Source organism: Ambystoma mexicanum, chromosome 4q (assembly GCF_040938575.1).
Source record: "Ambystoma mexicanum isolate Mex_15411 chromosome 4q, UKY_AmexF1_1, whole genome shotgun sequence".
Taxonomy (NCBI): domain Eukaryota; kingdom Metazoa; phylum Chordata; class Amphibia; order Caudata; family Ambystomatidae; genus Ambystoma; species Ambystoma mexicanum.
This window is the reverse complement of record NC_090928.1, coordinates 718052784-718071402: the sequence shown is the minus strand read 5'-3', so window position 1 is coordinate 718071402 and position 18619 is coordinate 718052784. Positions and strand designations below refer to the sequence as shown.

At 44.7% G+C, this 18619-nt stretch overlaps 1 protein-coding gene across 4 annotated transcripts in view; it reads right to left on the bottom strand.

Annotated features, from left to right (window-relative positions):
* Positions 1-18619, bottom strand: part of PLCB4 (phospholipase C beta 4) — a 1535154-nt gene that overhangs the window by 312547 nt on the left and 1203988 nt on the right. For all 4 annotated transcript variants that reach the window (XM_069608295.1, XM_069608297.1, XM_069608296.1 and 1 more), the window contains exons 26-28: positions 14196-14298; positions 5405-5569; positions 4546-4750 (exon numbers count right to left, since the gene is read on the bottom strand). In XM_069608295.1, coding sequence (XP_069464396.1) covers positions 4546-4750; positions 5405-5569; positions 14196-14298 — 473 coding nt within the window. The remainder of the gene's footprint in view (positions 1-4545; positions 4751-5404; positions 5570-14195; positions 14299-18619) is intronic.

Here is an 18619-nt window from a genome sequence, read left to right as displayed (position 1 = left end):
CGTCCACATATGAAATGTGTGATTTTACTGGACTACCTATTGCACCTACGATATTATGCCTCGGAGCAAGTTTCAAACAGGAAAGCAAGTAGCAGCGACCAGTTAACGTTTTAAAATGCCTCTGGCTCCTTTCCGAATTTCCTTATGACGGATGTCCGATGCACACGTGTGGCTATTTACACAATGAAGGTGAAGAGAAAGAAAAGGAATGCCCACACTCTGGAAAAGGAATGCTCACACACTGATGCACAAGTGAAGGGTGGCGGGAGGCTGAATTCAGACATGCTGGTTGATTCGCTTTGGTTGGAGAGGAGTTCAGGTAATTCTGCTGTTTCCCATATCACAGAGATCCCTACAAAGGTGGCAACCGTTTAAGCTCATGAATTGCATGTGTGCAATCAAAACCTCCATGTAATGTATATGTAGAGGGCGCTCCATCAAGGGGAGATCTGCATGGTCCAGTAAGGGGATCCCTGACCCAGTACTTTCATCTCACCATCTGGCTCATCAGTATTTTCAGGAATACCTTCCAGTCTTGTATACAAACCAGACTTCTTCCTTGGAGCTGAGCTCGTTGGGTTTGGACAATTTAACCTAGACACGCCTCTAATATTTGCTTTCTTTGTGTTTGAGCTGATGTATAAAGCCGTATTCTTGTCTGATTTGAAAAGGTAACATATTTTGTATGCAAATAGGTATGGTGTCTGTTTGTAAGAGGGATTAGGATGCTCTGAGATTAATGGGGATTTTTAAGAATAAGAATGTTTGGTTGGCTCCAACTTTGAGATCTACCCACATAGACAGACAGCGACACAATGCATGGTCCTGTATTAAGAGGAGAGGGATGATTTTAGAGATTGGAGTCACGTGTGCTGAACTAATGAGAATGTACAGGAAAACATTGGACACGAACTCTGGGATGAGAGTTACCAAACAATGTATGACATGGGCCTCCGGGCCTTTTCGTTTTAGTTTTTCTGGGATAGAACACTCACCCCTAAATTGGTGACCTACCAACATCTACATGGCAAAGCCAAGGAAACCATGACCTTCATGCAGCAAAGACGTGACTCGCCATCAAGTGCCCTCTGCAGCCTTGCGGCAAGTCATGTACCTGCCTTGCCCAATCAGCTTGCAGACTAAGAGGATCAGCGCACAGGGGCACAGGAAATGAGGCAGAATACACAAAGTAACCACCTCATTGACGCTTGGACGTCGGGTCATAAAATCTAAGTACGCTCACATGTCCATACTGCGAAGTTGAACTGATTCTGTTATTAGTAAAAAGAATTGGAAAGCTAAAAGCTATTTTATAATGACATGGAAGTCTATAAATGATTGTACGGTATAATGTTGTTACATCGCCAGTATATTTTTCGATTCGTTTTTTGGCAAAAATATTTTAATGATAAAAACCCATCCAAAAATATAGGGGGGTGGGTAGGGAGATATAAGGGGTAGGGGGGATAGGGAGTAAATAATAGGAGAGGGGGTTTGGGGGTACACCCCCCAAATATTTTTAACTGAATTGGTAAAAAACGAATTGAAAAAATAACTGCCGATGTAACAGCACAGAACCAGTTGTACATCAGCCATGTGCTCCCCTAGGTTATTTTCGTCTGCACTACATTGTGTCAAACAAATTACGTAATTCAGATGTGAGCATATTATATTGCATTTTGTTATGCAAATTGATAACTACAAAATTCAACATATTGTACATTAGTAATGTCAAAACTATCCCTCTCATTCTTGCACTGCACTATTTAATTCCAGTTAATTGTTAGAGACGTCGTATCATCGATAGTCGTTTCTCAGACGGGTGCTTTTACGAAAACACTTTGCCGTGGGGGGAGGGGGTGTTGGAAAGGGCAGATAAAGGGTTGGGGGGGGGTTTCTGGAACGGTAAGAAATATGTGGGGGAGGGCGGGCTTGGGGGAAACCACCCAAAAATAAAATCAATACATTTCAATCACTTTTTTCGGCAAAATGCATTTGTAAAAACATCCGTCGAAAAAACGACTGTCGATGATGACATAGAACTGTGAGAGAGACCAAAGTACTGCACTTTAGACTAAAATATGAGCACTATATCCTGCTTCTGCAGGCAGCTAGAAATGTGCCCTGGGTCTGAACTTTAGATGAAACCTTTCCAGAGTCTCAAAGAGCAAGTAGCAGTGGTAGTGTAGTAGTGGTCTGAATTAGAGATAAGAAAGAAGCTGGATAGTATTACCATGAATCGTAGAACAGTAGGCTTTTTTCACTGAAGTTGTGTGTTAGATTCTATTATGGGCCTAGAAAAAATGGAGATTACGCAGGCATAAATTGTGAAGCTGCATGTAAAGGTGCCATGCCTGTCGCCAAAACAGTTAAGACTGTACAATGAACAGAGGCAACACCTCTGTGACCAACCGCTAAAGCCTTTCCCCAACTATGGCATACAAGGTCACAATTGACAATTCTACACTTCTGTACGCTACATGGTGTCTTTTGCGCCAGAATACATTGAAATGATCGATTGGTTCTCGGCCTAAGTGGAGTTCCCTCCCCTCTGCAGCATTCCCCAATCTTTCCAACGGTTGCCAGCGTTAATCACAGAGGAACAGAGCAGATCAGACTTCCGAATGCAACTCAAAGGGCACCTGATAAGTGCCTACATACTACAGATTCACTTTGTGATGTGAATTACTATAAGGTGAAGAAAAATGCATTACAAACATATAGGGCTTTGGTGGCACAAGGGGCAGGAGAAAGGAGTCTGGTGGCAACTTATAGCCCTCTCGCACATGCTATGAGCATGCGTGCTGGGTAAATTGTGGAAATACAGTAGTTGGCGATGGTTGAGGCTTTTACTGCATATGCTATGTATGATACCATATTAATCAGAAGTAGCCTGATTCCAAGCTCCACTCAGTGGTCTTGTGCTATTAAGACATAGGAGCAGCAGCCAGACCCACGAGGCGTCAGTGCAACAACATCACTTTCATCGTCGACAAGCTTTATTGCAGGTTCCTTGATGTTCTAGTTCCAACAATCCTGGCATCCCTAAAGGGGAGGAGTTATAACCATAGCTGAGCCACAAAGCAAAACATATTACAGTTCCACCCATCCTCTCACACCGGAATGAGGGCAACCACCACAGCTTGCTTATGACTGCACACAACGAAATGACAAATGTATTGCACAGATGTATTGCCTAACACATATAGACATGCAGAGGTATCCTACGCCATGCCTGGTACACAGGTTCCAAGACTGATCACCTACTCACCCTAACAGGTCATGATGAACCATCAGAGAGAAGCAGGCCAGGCCAGTATCCAGCATACGTCCCATAAGGCATGACTGGCATTTAAGTCCTGCATGTTAGTGATGCCCTCTCTGATGGAACGTACTATGAGGTGGCCGACGAGGCACTGCACATGCACTGCCCAAATTAAATTCAATCGTCGCTCGGCAGAAGGGCAGCATATAGGAATTTGATGACATCTCAGCTGCAAATGAGTGCCCAGTCCCACACAACAGGGCTCCTTCTGTGCTAGAGTTGAAAATGTAACAGCATTGCAACCCACCATTTGCAATTTCATGCGTGTACATACTGACTGATTCTTTGTGTGAAAGTTGTCTTGAAAACGGTTTAAACCATAGTATGGTCATGATTTCCCTGAGAATGTTTTTTTACATATCGGCCAGTTTATTGTACAATGTGAGCAACCTCACCAAATCATGAATATGCAAACTTTTACCAAATTCTAATCGTATTTAGCCAGGGAGTTTACAATGGCATCAGAGAATGGACTGCAATGCCCCTCTTGGAATCTGAATGCGGAGGCAGGGAAATTCTAACCGCGCATCAGGCCATTTCTATTGGCCCATCACATGTTTCCATTCCAGAACATGCACTGAGCCATTGCTGCACCCAGCACATGAGCAGAATATAGACTATTTAAGAGATGGTGTCTACATTGCACATCTTTTTAGACATCTGTGTCAGACAGGGGATCATTTTACAAGCCCTAGAGCGCAAAGGTACCGTGTCGATGCAAGGCATTGGCCGTTTTCACCTAGGTCCTTTTACAACCATTTGGAGGGGGACCTGGGAGAGAGTCTCTGGGATCGGGCAAAGTCAGGGACATGCAGCCTGTCGGTGTCACAGAAATCCTGCATATTGGATTTGGATGGGGGATTGAGTCCATGGGACCCCAAAGCACAGTCACCCAGAATGGCTGGTGAGGGACCACTCTATTAAGGTGTGCCTGCACTCCACCATAGACCCCAAAGAACATTCACAGAGATTGGCTGGTGAGGGACCACTCTATTAAGGTGTGCCTGCACTCCACCATAGAGATGTCGGCATATATAGGCCTGGCTCTAAGCTAGGGATTCTGAACAGGGTATGTTTTCTGAAATGCATGCATGTTGCACCATGCACAGTCTCACAGCACCTGGTGGGTAGAGCATTCTTTAGTACACTGCATCCTAAAATAAACCCTATAATTTGTATTTCAATCATAATTCATGAAATATCAGACATTGTGTTCTTACCTCCAAACCCATCAGGTACATATGTTTTGAGAACAATGTTGCAGAAAATTGTTGGAAGAGATAACGGTTTGTTGCCTTCATTTCTCAGGGATATATGTCTGTATCCTGCCTGGAGGCCATCGAGCGGTAGTATCCTTTGACCAATCAGCTTGCTGTTGTCATCATACACTGCTATCCTCACAACAGCAAGGTCAGGCAAGATTACCTATTTCCAAAAAACATGAAAGGCACAGTCAAGACTGATTCAATGAGCCTTTTGTCACTAACACGACAAATGGGTTGTTCTTGTAAATAGGAGATGTGGGTACTGTGGGAAACCAAATCTCATTGAAGGGATATAACTTTCTGCATGAGCATAGGTTGCTGGCCTTGATGATGGTACACATTTACATGTACAAATGCTGGCCAAATGCATGTTTTTGAAATAAATAGGGACATCAAAAGTAAAAGAGTGCAAAAAGAACCCATCCCAGTAATGTCTATAGTAGAGGTAGCCAACCTGTCACTCTCCAGGTGATTTAGCCTACAACTCCCATGTGCCCTGAACACAGACTATGCTGGCTGGGGCTGATGGGAGATAGGCCATAACATCTAGTGGGTCACAGGTTGTGTACCCCTGATCTGAAGAATTGGATTGAGTTTACTATCCCTCTAATGACAGTACCATCCCTACTAACAAGCAACGTCATGGGGGAAGAGCCCATTGGGTATCTTTCTAACATATCCCTCGATAGAAGGAAACTCACTACACACTGCATGACTTCAAACCTTTTGAAACGATGCCTTGAAAACCCAGAGGACTCTAAAGGTCATTGTTAGGCTTTAAACATTAGAAGCGTATGCCTTAAGAAGGCCCTACCTTTCGGAATACAAAAGATTCTTCATTGTAAACAGGATTCAGGCCATTGTTCATCACCATACGTGTTCGAAACTCTTTCCGTATCGTATCTGTCGGCAAGCCATACATATCTACTTCTACATAGGTGCCAATTTTTTTGTCTGACAAAAACTGTCCAGATATAACCTTGAATTAAAGAAATATGTAATCAGTTCACTTGAAAAAAAAAACAATATTTCTAAAAGCATTGACATTGCAAACAGGGATTTAGAATCTGCTAAATATGTTTTAAATATTGCTTATGGTTTGTTGGCAGATCCTCAGCCATCATTGAGAGAGATCCACTGCCAGGGCCTACACCAGCGATGGCCAAGGCAGAGATATATGGATCATCAGCACCATCAACTTAACAACACCTACTAGCACAAGCAGTAACACAAAGGGCCTCATTACACAGACGGCGGTAAGGGTTTACCGGTACCGGTAAGGGCACCGGTACCGGTAAACCCTTACCACCTTACTACGAGGTCCCTTTGCGGGTTGGTACTTTAACGCCTGCTGTTTAGCAGGCGTTAAAAACCAACCCACAAAGGGACCAGGGTGCTAATTACGGTACCGCAATTTGCGGCACCGTAATTAGCGCCTTCCCCATTCCCATAGAGCCCTATGGGGCAAAAATGGGAATGGGGAAGGGCAATGAGGGAAGGGGGAATTACCGCCCTGCCAACCTTGGAATAGGGCGGTAATTCCCCTTTCCTCCAAGGCGGTGCCGGTATTTTACCGGCATGGACCAAGGTGCTAGCAGCACCTTGGTCCACCGCCTACCGTGTAATGAGGCCCAAAGTGTCCCATGCAATGTGACAGACATACTTGCAAACTCAAGGAGTAAAGGAAATCCCTAGTTAGGAGGAAGAGTGTGATGATGGTGGTGAAGAAATGTGTTGCAGCAAGATCAGAAGATGAATGTCAGACGTCGCCACGGGTGGAAGAGAGGTGCTGCGGAGCCAGATCTGGTGCAGTGATAACTGCAGTGGTCACCAGCAGCTTCTGGTTGTCAATCCTTGCCTGTTAATAGGCCAGTGTGCATATTCAAGACTGCTGACAACAAGTGTCCCCATCAACAAAGAAAGAAAAGAATCCTTGGGGACCAGGCCCCCACAAACCACCTAAGTAACAGAAGCCTAACCATTTGTAATGCCCATCAGCCATCACATTGGCTGGCAGCAGGTAATGCCAACAACTAACAGTAAACCCTTTAATAACCCAGTTGAGCAATGAAGGAGGATTAGAGAAGCCCCTATTCCCAGAAGAAAAAGTCCAGATCAGAAAGACTGGATATTCCGGGATTAGCCCTAAACAAACAGTCAAATGAAAATATGATGCAAGTTTCCAATGCACATTGGGGAATTTGACGACAGATTTATTTTGTAAAAATGCTGCTTGTATCCAGTCGGCTGCTACAGAATACAAGCTCCGAGAAATAAGGGCAACACATATCATTTCAATTGGGGAGTCTCTAAGCATCATTATATTAGCATGGACATTTAAGATAGTCTTTTCCTTGGCATAGAACTGCCAGAAGAGAATTCTTAAGTTGGGTGCCCCAAACTATCTGGGGACAACCTTCCTGACCTGGCTTTCTTAAATTTGGGTTCACTTTTCTGGATTATTTATTATCAAATATCCTGTTATTAAGCATGTCAATCTTTGCACCATTTAATTTTAGGTTGTTCTGCTGATGTAGGCATCAGCTGTGGCACGGCCCTGCCATTTGCAGACGGATTTCTGAATCATCTATGGGCAAGCGAAACTGTAGTTGATCCTTCATTGGAAGAGGCATTGCTGGCCTAGTTCCTGTGCTGATAAAAGGGTGGGGAATGGGCAAAGTCATCCTGAGGCTGTTTCTGATACCTTTGTGACTGATTCCAAGAGCAATGTATCCACTGTCTCAAATGCCCCCAAGAGGTCAGTAGGAGTGCTATACACAGGAAACATTCACACGCCACAGCAAGTAGGCTGTGCGTGACTGAGATCAGAAAGGATTCTATACCATGATGAGATGGAAGCCTGACTGGTATGTGCTGAGCATGATGAAGGTTTCTATGCATGTCGTTAGTTCCCTGAGAGGTTTAACTTATGTTGAATAGCTAGAGAGGATTGGCCTGTAATAACACCGATTCTATGCATCTCCGGGTTGGTTGATCAGGCAGGATTTAAGATTTTCGGCGTTGCCCATCATTGTACCGATCTGTTATTGCTGACTACGAGCTGATTGCCATGGGGTGAGTGTGCTTGGCAGCTGGGCACAGTCATCTGACTCTTCTGCTAATGTGTGTTAATTTATCTGCTGCAGGAATGTGAATTGTGCTAATGTGTGAGTATGATTAGTGGGAAGTTGTAATGGAAGGGAATATTACTATCATTCAATCATGTTTTTGTTGCTAAGTGATATGATGCCATTTATATCGCCAATCTTATGTATGAAGAATGTGGCTAATCTGATTTAGTGGTCTTTCAAATGTGCAATGGTTCAATCAGTGCACAGTTTATCACCTGACTTTATTTAAAGTTCCTTGGTGAAGTTAATTGGATAATGCTCTCGTACTCTATTTTGCAGTGACAATGGCATTGCTCTGGGTGAGGCCTATGCCTGTTAGAGGACACTCTCCTTCAATACTCTATTTCTACATAGAATGGAGAATGGGAGGCAGAATGAAAGAATGGGGGAATTCTAATGGCAACACTGAAACAGTCAAAGACCCAATTAGCCGAATTAGACATCATTCTTCTTTGCTCGTCCACTGAAACAAAGGTGCAAGGGAAAAGACAGAGCAAAGGAAATGCTGAGAGGATCTCTGAAATGATATATTTATATTAATATGGCTTAATTGTGGCAAGTGCACTGTTTGAGATCATATTCACAATTGTATGGCAGGAAGAAACACCCTGCATTCTGGGGCATTCCAATTGCAATAAGCAAATCCCGGAAAAAGAACCTGATTGTTTGTGTCTATGTGTTTTAGCTCTTTCTGCACTTCTGACATATACCTCCTCATGGCAAAGATCAATGAATCATCACAGGCATGCACTGTAGGGTGTGGAAACCTGGGTTTCTAAACACCCTTGCAATGCAAGATGCAATCATGCTATGTTGATTTCAATGTATTGTGAGCAGGCACCATCTGTGTAGATCACACAATCACGCATGTGCGGGAGGGAGCAGGTCTTGGAACACGCATATACCTCTATATGGTTAAATTTGTTGAGGGCGCGTTATAAATACAAATAAAATCAAGCATGCCCTCTGAAAATAGTTATCTTCATGATGGTGTAGGCTTCCTACACCCATATAGAAGAGCAGGTTACTTACCCCTGATAACGTTCTTTTGATTGGATGTTCCTTCCCACATATTCCTCATCTTATGATATCTTTGTTTCCAGCTTTAGCTGCTTCAGAAAATGTATCTCTCAGCAGAGGGTGCTGTGTGGTGAGACGGTTGACTCGATCTCCCTTGAGTCCTTCCATCTCAGCTGACGTCATTGTCGAGTACATATACTATGTGCAGCGCCGTTGGCTTCAGTTCTGTTTTTTTCGCCACCATATGCAGAATTGCCCACCTTGATAAGTGCCTCTTTAAAATATCAGACCTTGAAAGACCTTAAAAGAGCACATAGTCCAAAGCTCAGAAATTCTACATTGGGGTAGGTTGGGCGGGCGATGAGGAATACGTGAAAGGAACAACCAGTCGCAAGAACGTTAGCAGGGGGTATGTAAATTGTTCTTCGAATGGATTGTGTCCACCCATGTGTTCCTCGTCTTATGATAGAATAGTATAAGGTTCTTTTGGAGGAGGGAGTAAGAATTGAGAGTTATTGTTTGTCCAGAATGGAGCATAGAACTGCATGGCCAAATTATCCTTCATTGTTAGAAGTGTCTAAACAGTAATGTTTAGTGAACGTGTTGAAGGTGGACCAGGTAGCTGCCTCACAGATTTCCTTTATCGGAACTCCCCTCTGAAGGGCAGAGGAAGTTGCTATGCCCCTAGTGAATGAGCCCTTAAACCTTCTGGGGGATCTTTCCCAGCTAGCCTGTAGCACTCCAAAATAGCCAGCATGATCCATCGGGATAGGGTCTGTTTGGTGACTGATAGACCTAGTTTGTGTCCAGTATATCTAATGAAAAGTTGGTCATGCTGTCGCAAATGTGCCATCCTTGAAATATAAAAGCTTAGAGCTCTCCTCGGATTGAGTCTATGGAATTTTTCCTCTTCCTTGCCAGGATAAGGTGGAGGATAGAAGGCCGAAAGCATAATTTTCTGTGCTAACTGGTAATCTGACACAATATTCGGTAGAAAAGAGGGTTTGATGTAATGGACAAACTTATCCTTGTAAAATGTGGTAAACTGATATTTACAGGATAATGCCTGCAAATCACTCACCCTGCGTGCTGATGTTATTGCTACTAACAAAATGGTTTTGTAAGTTAGCAGCCTTAAAGGGCAGGTATGGAGGGCTCGAAAGGAGCGCACATCAAAAACTTTAAAACCAAGTTAAGGTCCCAAGTTGGTATCTGGAATGGTGTGGGAGGAAACACATTTGTGAGTACTTTAAGAAATTGAATTATTAAGGGTATTTTGAAGTAGGATGGCGCTTCCGAGGTGTGCTTGAATATGGAAAGCATTGCTAGCCCCAGATTTGCCAAATGTAGTAGAAAAGATAACACTGCAGGTGCATCGCATTGAAAAGGGTCCACATCCTTTTCCCTACACCAGCTGCAGAACCTGGTCCCACGGAAGCGGTATAAGGATTTTGTTGCTGGCCTTCGGCCGAATGCAAAATATCCATTACATCATCTGGGAAGTCCCAAAACTTGTACCTCAGTCTCTCAGGAACCATGTGTGAAGGCTGTGTGTCCTGACCTCTGGGTGGAGAACTTGACCCCCCTCACATGAGAGAAGGTTCTGTCTTTGTGGAAGACGTATTGGAGGACAGATGGACATATCCATCCAGGTCTGGGTACCACGTCCTCCTGGCCCAATCCGGGGCAATTACGATCATGGATTTCACATACTTTCTCAACCTCCTGATCACGTGAGGAATGATGGGGACTGGAGGAAACGCGTACAGAATCAGAAACTCACAGTCCACTACGAACGTGTCACCTAGGGCTCCTCTTGGAGGAAATTCCCTGGAGCGGTACAGTTCGCACTTCCGGGTTGACACTGGTTGTGAACAGATCCACTTGAGGGGTTCCTCAAAGGGTGAAGATCTCTTGAAGGACTTCCTGAGCTAGTTCCCACTCATGGGAGACAGTGCTCTGCCTGGTCAGAGCATCCACTGTCTTGTTCTCCTCTCTGGCTAGGTAAACTGCCGATAGAGAGACTCCTTCTTGAATTGCCCAGAACCAGAGCTGCATTGCTTCTGTGCACAGAAGTAGTGACCCTACGCCTCCTCTCATGTTGAGGTAGTACATGGCGACTGTGTTGTCTGTCATTATCAGGGCATTCTTTCCCCGTAGAGAGGGCAGACAGGCCTTAAACACAGGTTTGATTGCCCTTAGCTCTAAAAGGTTGATGTGTAGTTTGGACTCTGATGGAGACCAACTACCCTGATTGTCAGATCGTTGGCGTGGGCTCCCCACCCCGTGAGTGAGGCATCCAATACTACTGTTATCTCCTGCCATGGTTGTCAAAAGAATTCTCCTTTCAGAATGTCGTCCTCGCAGGCCCACCACAGAAGGACCTGTGAGACTCTGCTCGGAATCTGAAGGAGGTCTGACAATTTGCATGAGAACCAGGGCTACTGTGTTTTGAGAGCCCACTGAAGGGATTGTATTCTCAGGCGAGCCTCTGGCGCCAGAATAATGCAGGATGCCATGAGGCCGAGCAACCTCAAAAAAGTTGAAGGCCTGAAGTCTCTGGGCACTCTGAAATTTGGTGGCCATCTGCAAAATGTCTTGAGTCCTCACCTTGGGAGATGAGGCTTTTCTCAAGGATGCATCCAGGACTGCTCCAATAAACTGGAGTCTCTGAGATGGTATCATGTGAGACTTCTTGTAAATGAGGGAGAAGCCCATTCTGTGGAGGGAGTGACAGGTGAAACTGAGATATTCTTGGGCCTGTAGAGGTAGACTTGAATCCCCTCTCTCCTAAGACTTGCTGCCACCACTGCTATTAATTTGGTGAAAACCCATGGCGGAGGAACTCCTGTAGGTACACACCATTAATGCCCTACATGATCCATTTAATACAGAATTCATTGTTTTGGGATAACGTGACTTATAATGGAAATAAAAAGTGATACTAGTAAAGGTACTCCTCTTTTTCTGCTTTTTTCACTATAGATGCAAACTCAAGCATAATCACTCCGTATCACATTTTGGGTGTCCATTATTCACCCTAAGTGGAATAGGGAAGTATCACTGCCAGCAGAAATGTTCTGCTGGCTCAGACCATTGCTCAACTCTGCAGGGTGGTAAAAGCTGCATTTTCAGAACTGTGCCCCATGCAAATATAGCTTAACCCCCACAATGGCTGGGATATTATATCCTTTTTGTATTTTGGAAGCAGCTATTTATTGGCAGCCGCATTCATCAACTCATTCTTCCCCTTTGCCGAGGTCCCGACTTCACTGAAGGAGGCCTGGGTCCGTCCACTCCTAAAAAAAACATCCCTTGACCCACTGGTCCCGGGGAACTACAGACCCATCACCACTGTCCCCTTCCTGCTAAAGATTCTGGACAAAGCAGCCTACCTGCAAGTTCAGAAATTCTTGGAAGACAACCAACTCCTGGCACTGCGCCAGTCTGGCTTCCGGCCATGGCATGGCACTGAGTCAGCATTACTTGATTTTAAAAATCAAATCGAAGACCTGAGAGACATAGGTAAGCCGGCTCTCCTCCTTCTTCTATAGCTCTCAGCGGCATTTGATCTGGTTGATCATAAAACACTATGTCATCATCTGTCCTCCACGGCCAACTTCTCCCCGAAGGCCTGTCAGTGGATATCATCTTTCCTCAAAGAAAGAGTGATGAAGGTGTTCTCTGATTCCTCTAGTGCCAACCCCAGTCCAATCAAATGTGGGGTCTCACAAGGATCCTGCAAAGCCCCGACTCTCTACAACCTCTATACCATGCTCTTATTCCAAATCCTTGACGCCATGGGCATCTCATATACTGATTATGCAGATGACACCCAGATGCTCATCCCTCCGACGGGTGACTATTCTTCTGATATGAAGACCCTTAACCTCATCTACTCCACAATTCAATCTTGGATGGATGAAAACTGGCTTTGTCTCAACAGTGAGAAAACATACCAATCACTGTGCCTCAAGTAATCAAGACCCTGGGCGTATATCTTGAACCTAGCCTTACCATGGATAGGCAGGTTAATGCCATCGCGTCCTCAGCAGCCTATCATTCTAAACTAATCAATACAGTTAGGCCATTCTTATCACAAGAGAACTGCCTCACCATTGCAAGGGCAATCATTGGGTCTAGGCTTGACTATTGCAATGCCCTCTTTGTTGGAACATCCCAAAAGAACCTGGCTAAACTCCAACTAGCTCAGAATAATGCCCTAGGGGCTGCAACTGGTATCTCATGTAGGGATCACATTTCTGGTGTTAGAAGACAGGTGCACTGGTTACCTGTCAAATGAAGGATTGTTTTTAAAACGTTGGCTCTCACACATAAATGTCTTCATGGATTATCCCCCCCCCCCTACCTAGCTCAAAGGATCATCAAACAAACATCCTCTAGACCGTCCAGGACTGCATATGCCAATCGCATCACTGTCCCTCCTACACAGAGAGTGCGGGCCGGTGGCTTCAGCTTCCCAACCATGGCAGCGACACATTGGAACACCCTCCCAGCCCAAATCAGATTGATCAAATGTGTAAGGAGGCCCACAACAACCATTTAAAATATATTTTGGATTTTTTTGCACTTTATTTCCTTTATTAAGACAGGAGGAGACCCCCAACAACCCCCTAAATCCCCCAACCTTTTTTCATTCCATAATCCAACCACCATCTATTCATTTAAAAAAATGTGTTTACATGTGATTATAATGAATACTTAAATAATTAATTTTTAGCAACCCCAAAACAGCATGAGATAATACTGAATTATTTTTGGGGGTCCCCCCAAGCCCACTGTTTCCCCATGTTTAAAACAGAACCCAAACCCCATGCCCACCAGATTTAACCCCTTACCGCACCCCCACATTGAGTATTTTTCGTTTTTTATTCGTTAAAAATTCATTCTTTATTTTGTATTCGTTATAATCGCTGGATACCCTTATAGTTGTATCAATACCTAATGAAAAATATTCCAAATTGTCATACTCCAACCTCAATTTACTGAAAATCTACCAGTAAAGACCTAAGATTGACGACTTGCTACATTGGGATGCTAATATGGAATAAAAGACTTGGCAAAGTTTACGAGGCCAGGGCATATGTCTTTGTAGGCAGTCATGGAATCCGGGCGGGATGTCATGGTAGAAGGTGGCGAGAGTCCTTTCATGTCTAATGCTGTGCGTGGCTTGGATGGCAGAGTGGAGGTTTCGATCATGCATGTTACTCTCACCGCCTCCTTCTCGACCACTGAATTAGGGGTCAAAGCAAACTCAGGGGACAGTAGAGAGGACTGTACATTCCAAAATTCAAAAAGGGTATTTTTAGAGCTAGAACTCTAAATTATTTTGTGTTCAAGTCATCCAAATATTGACGTTTCAAGTAATTGAAATGCACAACATCCAGTACCTTAGAATATTTGCATCCCAAGTTGCAACAATGGTTTCCATACCTGGACAGAACACGTTGCTGCAATAACGCCATCAACAGGGGTTTCTGAGAAAGGGTCAAATGTTCGATCCGGCCGTCGCATAAAATCTGGCTTAAGAAGGTACCTGGTTTAAAAGGGTAACACTTTTAGAAAGACCTACAAACACTAGAAACAGAACATGCCTTTAAGTGCAGTTGCATTAGGAATTTGCATTCACTCGCAAATTACATCAAACAGAACAATAAGCATAATACAATGTCCACCCCGTTTGGAAAGGTTAGAGGTTCACTATCATGTGTGAAGTCAAAGTAGGTCTCTTTTACGATAGGTTTCTGGAACTGAAGCTGACGGTTGTGCAGTGGTGCCAGCATTTGTCTGCGTGTTTCTTTTCCACAGTACAGTGAACGATGTAATGCGCTTTATTTTCTTTAAAAATGTAGTGATTTGGGTTTTCAATGTAGGAGTTACTTTTATAATGATATCTTAAGTGGGTTTTTAGAACTGTAACTTAAGCCACAAGTGGCTTCTTAGCACTGTGAGGGAATGCAGATTTTGATGGCTAATAGTCGACATGAAACATTTAGTACCCACCAAAATATTACTCAGAGCTAAAAGCAATGTCCAGGAAATGCGGTACCACTTCCCAAAACAGGAGCCAGGAGTCAGGAACTCTTTCCACAGATTGCACTTTGTCCAAAATATGACTTCCAGTTGCGGAGCCTCAGAAGTATTCTCAAAATTCCTGATGAATATTCCCATACCTCGGACTCCTCTCTCTGTCCCTCAACTGTTTATGCTGGATTTGGAATATAACAAAACCAAATGACTTCTTTTCATTCCGTTTTGTTGTGAACCTTAAAAAGTACAGGTCAGGAGCATCCGACCTGGCATCTATTCTAGAAGTACTTGAATGCAAACACATTAAAGTTGGAAATAATTAGGCTTACAAAACACTGAATGACTTCCACATTTTGGGGGACAGAATTTTATCACATACTCTTCCAAACAACTACCTAATCTCTGACTACCTATTCTTCCTAATTTACCCATAAGTATGATCACTCATTTAATTGTTTTTTTTTTAACAAAACCCCAAAAGACAGAGGGCCTAATTTACAGAATTGTGTGCGTGCTGAAAAGTGGCTTTGCACACTTGTCCTTTAGTTGATTCATGGAAGAGACTTTGGGGGTCATTACGAGTTTGGAGGTAGCCATGGCGCTATTAGCACCATGGCTGCCTCCAAAGTCATGTCCGGGTTCTCTGAATGGGAACTTACCGGGTCATTCCAACCTTGGAGGACCCGGTAAATCCCCATTCAAAATACCCTTCCCCATTCCCATTCGAGCCCCCTTAGGGCTCAATGGGAATGGGGAGGGAGCTAATAACGGGCCTGTAAATAGAGGGCCCATTATTATCTCCCTGGTCCCTTAGCGGCTCCTGCTAAGGACAGCTGGTTTTACCAGCCAGCCTTAGTGGGACCCGCTAAGGGACCTCGTAATGCGGTGGTAGGGGTTAACGGCACCAGCATCCTTACCGGCGCCATTAACCACTTACCGCCGCACTCGTAATGAGGCCCTTGTGCATTTCCAGGACCTTGGAGGGACTTCAAGCAGGCCCGTTGAAGAGAGGGTCCCAAGAATGCCCCTCTTAGCCTCAGATACGTGACGGGACAAAGAACCAGGAACGCTCGAAGTCACCCATCTTATTTCGGACGAATCCCAAGTGCACCAATGGCTGACATGCACAAAGAAAGATATCCCCTTAACCAGCCATACCAATTGAATCCAGTACAAGTCTTCACAGGTATAGGAGAAGAAATGGAGATCGTGGACAGAAATACCTTGATGGACAACCTTGATTAAACATGAAGCAGCCAGTGTGCTGATGTCATTAGTGACACCACGACATAGCAACGTTAATCATGAAGCGCACTCGTAGCCCTGCACTGCCACGAACACGCATTTGCATACACATACACAAAGAACATGCTTACACAGTTCTAGAGGTAGCGAACAGATACATATACATACTGTCAAAGCTTTTATCATTTTTCTCATTAGCCAAACGCAGTAACGCAGAAACGCAAGGCAACAAGAGATCCAGAGCAAGCTTGCAGAGGCTTAAGGCAAACAACCTTATTGAACTACAGGAGTAGGGATGGAGCCTGGTAGGACCATGTGTGACTAACTTATAGGTTACATAGTATAACACAAACAGGTAGAAATCATATTATAAGTTTTAGGAACATTACAGAAGGCCTCAAGGCACAGAACACGAGATTAGGAGCTGACTCAGGCTGCAAGGAGAGAAAAGCAGGCTCACAGCCAAAGTCAGAGACAAACGAGTCACGTTCCAAACTCAAGACGACAAGGGACCAGCTGCAGAAAATACAAATAAATCCTCATAAATGCAGACCCAAGAGCTCGATTTTGTGGTCAACTAACATGTGATGCAGCAGAGCCAGACAATGGCATTCAGCCGTGGTGGGAAAGCAAGCTGATCCCAGATGCCAAGTGAAACAAGTATTGCAACGTAGGAGCGCACTCTCATAGGCAAAGATGGTACACTAACAGATACAATTGAGACACATAGCCATTTCACATCACCTTGAAGAGGTGCACAGAGGGCTGAGAACCGAGCCGGCTCCCAGCCCTGGGGAAACTGACTCCAGCCAATCATAAGACAGAACTCCAGGGGTGGATGGCAAGGGGCAAGAGCCAAAGGTAAGACCACTACTCTGCAACAATGTAATAGATAGTTTCTTGGGGATGGGCAGGTCTGCCACCTGACATGCAAGGACCAGCAGAATAACCTCTATATGGGCTTAGTATAGGGGTTATCAATCTCGGTACCCAACCAGGAAGGGAGATAGGTTTTTCGGGGAAGGGCCCAGGTGATGATGTAATATTAGGAGATACCTGGAATGTTGAGAAGTACTGGAGAATCCTGATTGTCTTGTATGATCCCTTTTGTTGTTTTTTTGGTAATAAGGTAATAAACCACAGTTCTAAGTTGCCATTGGCTGAGTCTTCTGTTTATTCTGGGGAAGGGTGTTGGGGCCTTGGGAGACAGGCAGACCCCCAGGCGACCTCTGGCATACCCGGGAACCATCCCAAGAAGTCGGCAGCAGAGTCGATGGTTCACCTACGCTAGCACGGCACAAAGCTGACTCTCTCGCTGCAGAGCCTGGAAGGCTGTAGGACTCCTCACGTGTTTCGAGAAAAAAGGGAACGTGTGCCCAGTGGAAAGACTGTCAGGAGCCAGCCTGGGAAATATCCTGCCCAAACTCTGTGAGGTGTCCAGCAGACCAGAAAGGCAAAGTGGCAGCTCTGGGAGACGCAGCGGCCAAGCAGTATCAACAGATCACAGAGTGTAAGTATTGACCTAGCCACTTGGCAACAAAGGGGAGAGGGCAAGTAACGGCCAGTTCAAGGGTGGGATTGAGTATTTTTGAGTATTGTTAAGCATTGTTTAGCATCATCAAAGTATTGTCAAAGTCTAGTAGGGACAGGAGTGCAGGTAGATGTCCTTTTATGTGGTTAGGGCACATTCGGTTTCGAGGTAACCTTTTCTGGTGAACAACCTAGGCTATTGATTTGAGGGCATGGATGACAGAAGTTATGTAAATAGTGGATTTCCTGTGGGTTGGGAATTTTAGCTTGGGTCATAGATGACAGTATTCCCGTAAGGTTTAGCAAAGGGAGCTGGCCTAGATTGCAGAAGGTGATTCGACTGGTTAAGTCTCGAGGAGACAGTTATTTGCAAGGTGATGCTCAAGGTACAGATTGAACACCATAGAATATTGGTATACTCTGATAGGAGGCTGGAAGACAGCGGTGGAGTTTTCTGTGGGGATTGTGTGTATTTTTGGGCAACAGGATTTTAGCATTGGGCTGTCGTGGTAAGTTCCCAGGGGTTGGGGGACGCCGCAACTCCTCCCGCATCCCAAAGGAGTATGAGACACACACAAGAGCAAAAGAGTTACTGCTGTTTATTGCACAGACAGGGACAGGTTATCGGATCACAGGAACCCAGGAAAAACGTCTCACCCGTGGTGGGCTCGCAGGCCCTTTTTCAAGCTGTATGACGCGGCTACGTGCGTCACCGGGGAAAATAGCCCCAAAACCTAGCGTTAACTCGGGTTGCCACCCCGAGTGGTAGGGTCAGTATAGGCCTATATAGAAGAGAATGTTATTGATAGAGAAAGGGTCAGGTGGTACGCTTGGGTCGTCCCTATTAGTTGCTACATGAAAGTAGTTACAAGGGAAAAAATTAGTGATTGGCTAAACTATAGTAGCGTCAGTGGTTAGCCCCTCGTATTCTGATTGGTTCACCTGTGAGCCCATAAGCCTGGGACCATTGCTGTTGCCAGCTCGCGGTGTACCTGGTGCTGGCAACAATGTATTACTGTGTGTCAGTGGAGGACAATGGACAGGTCTGACTA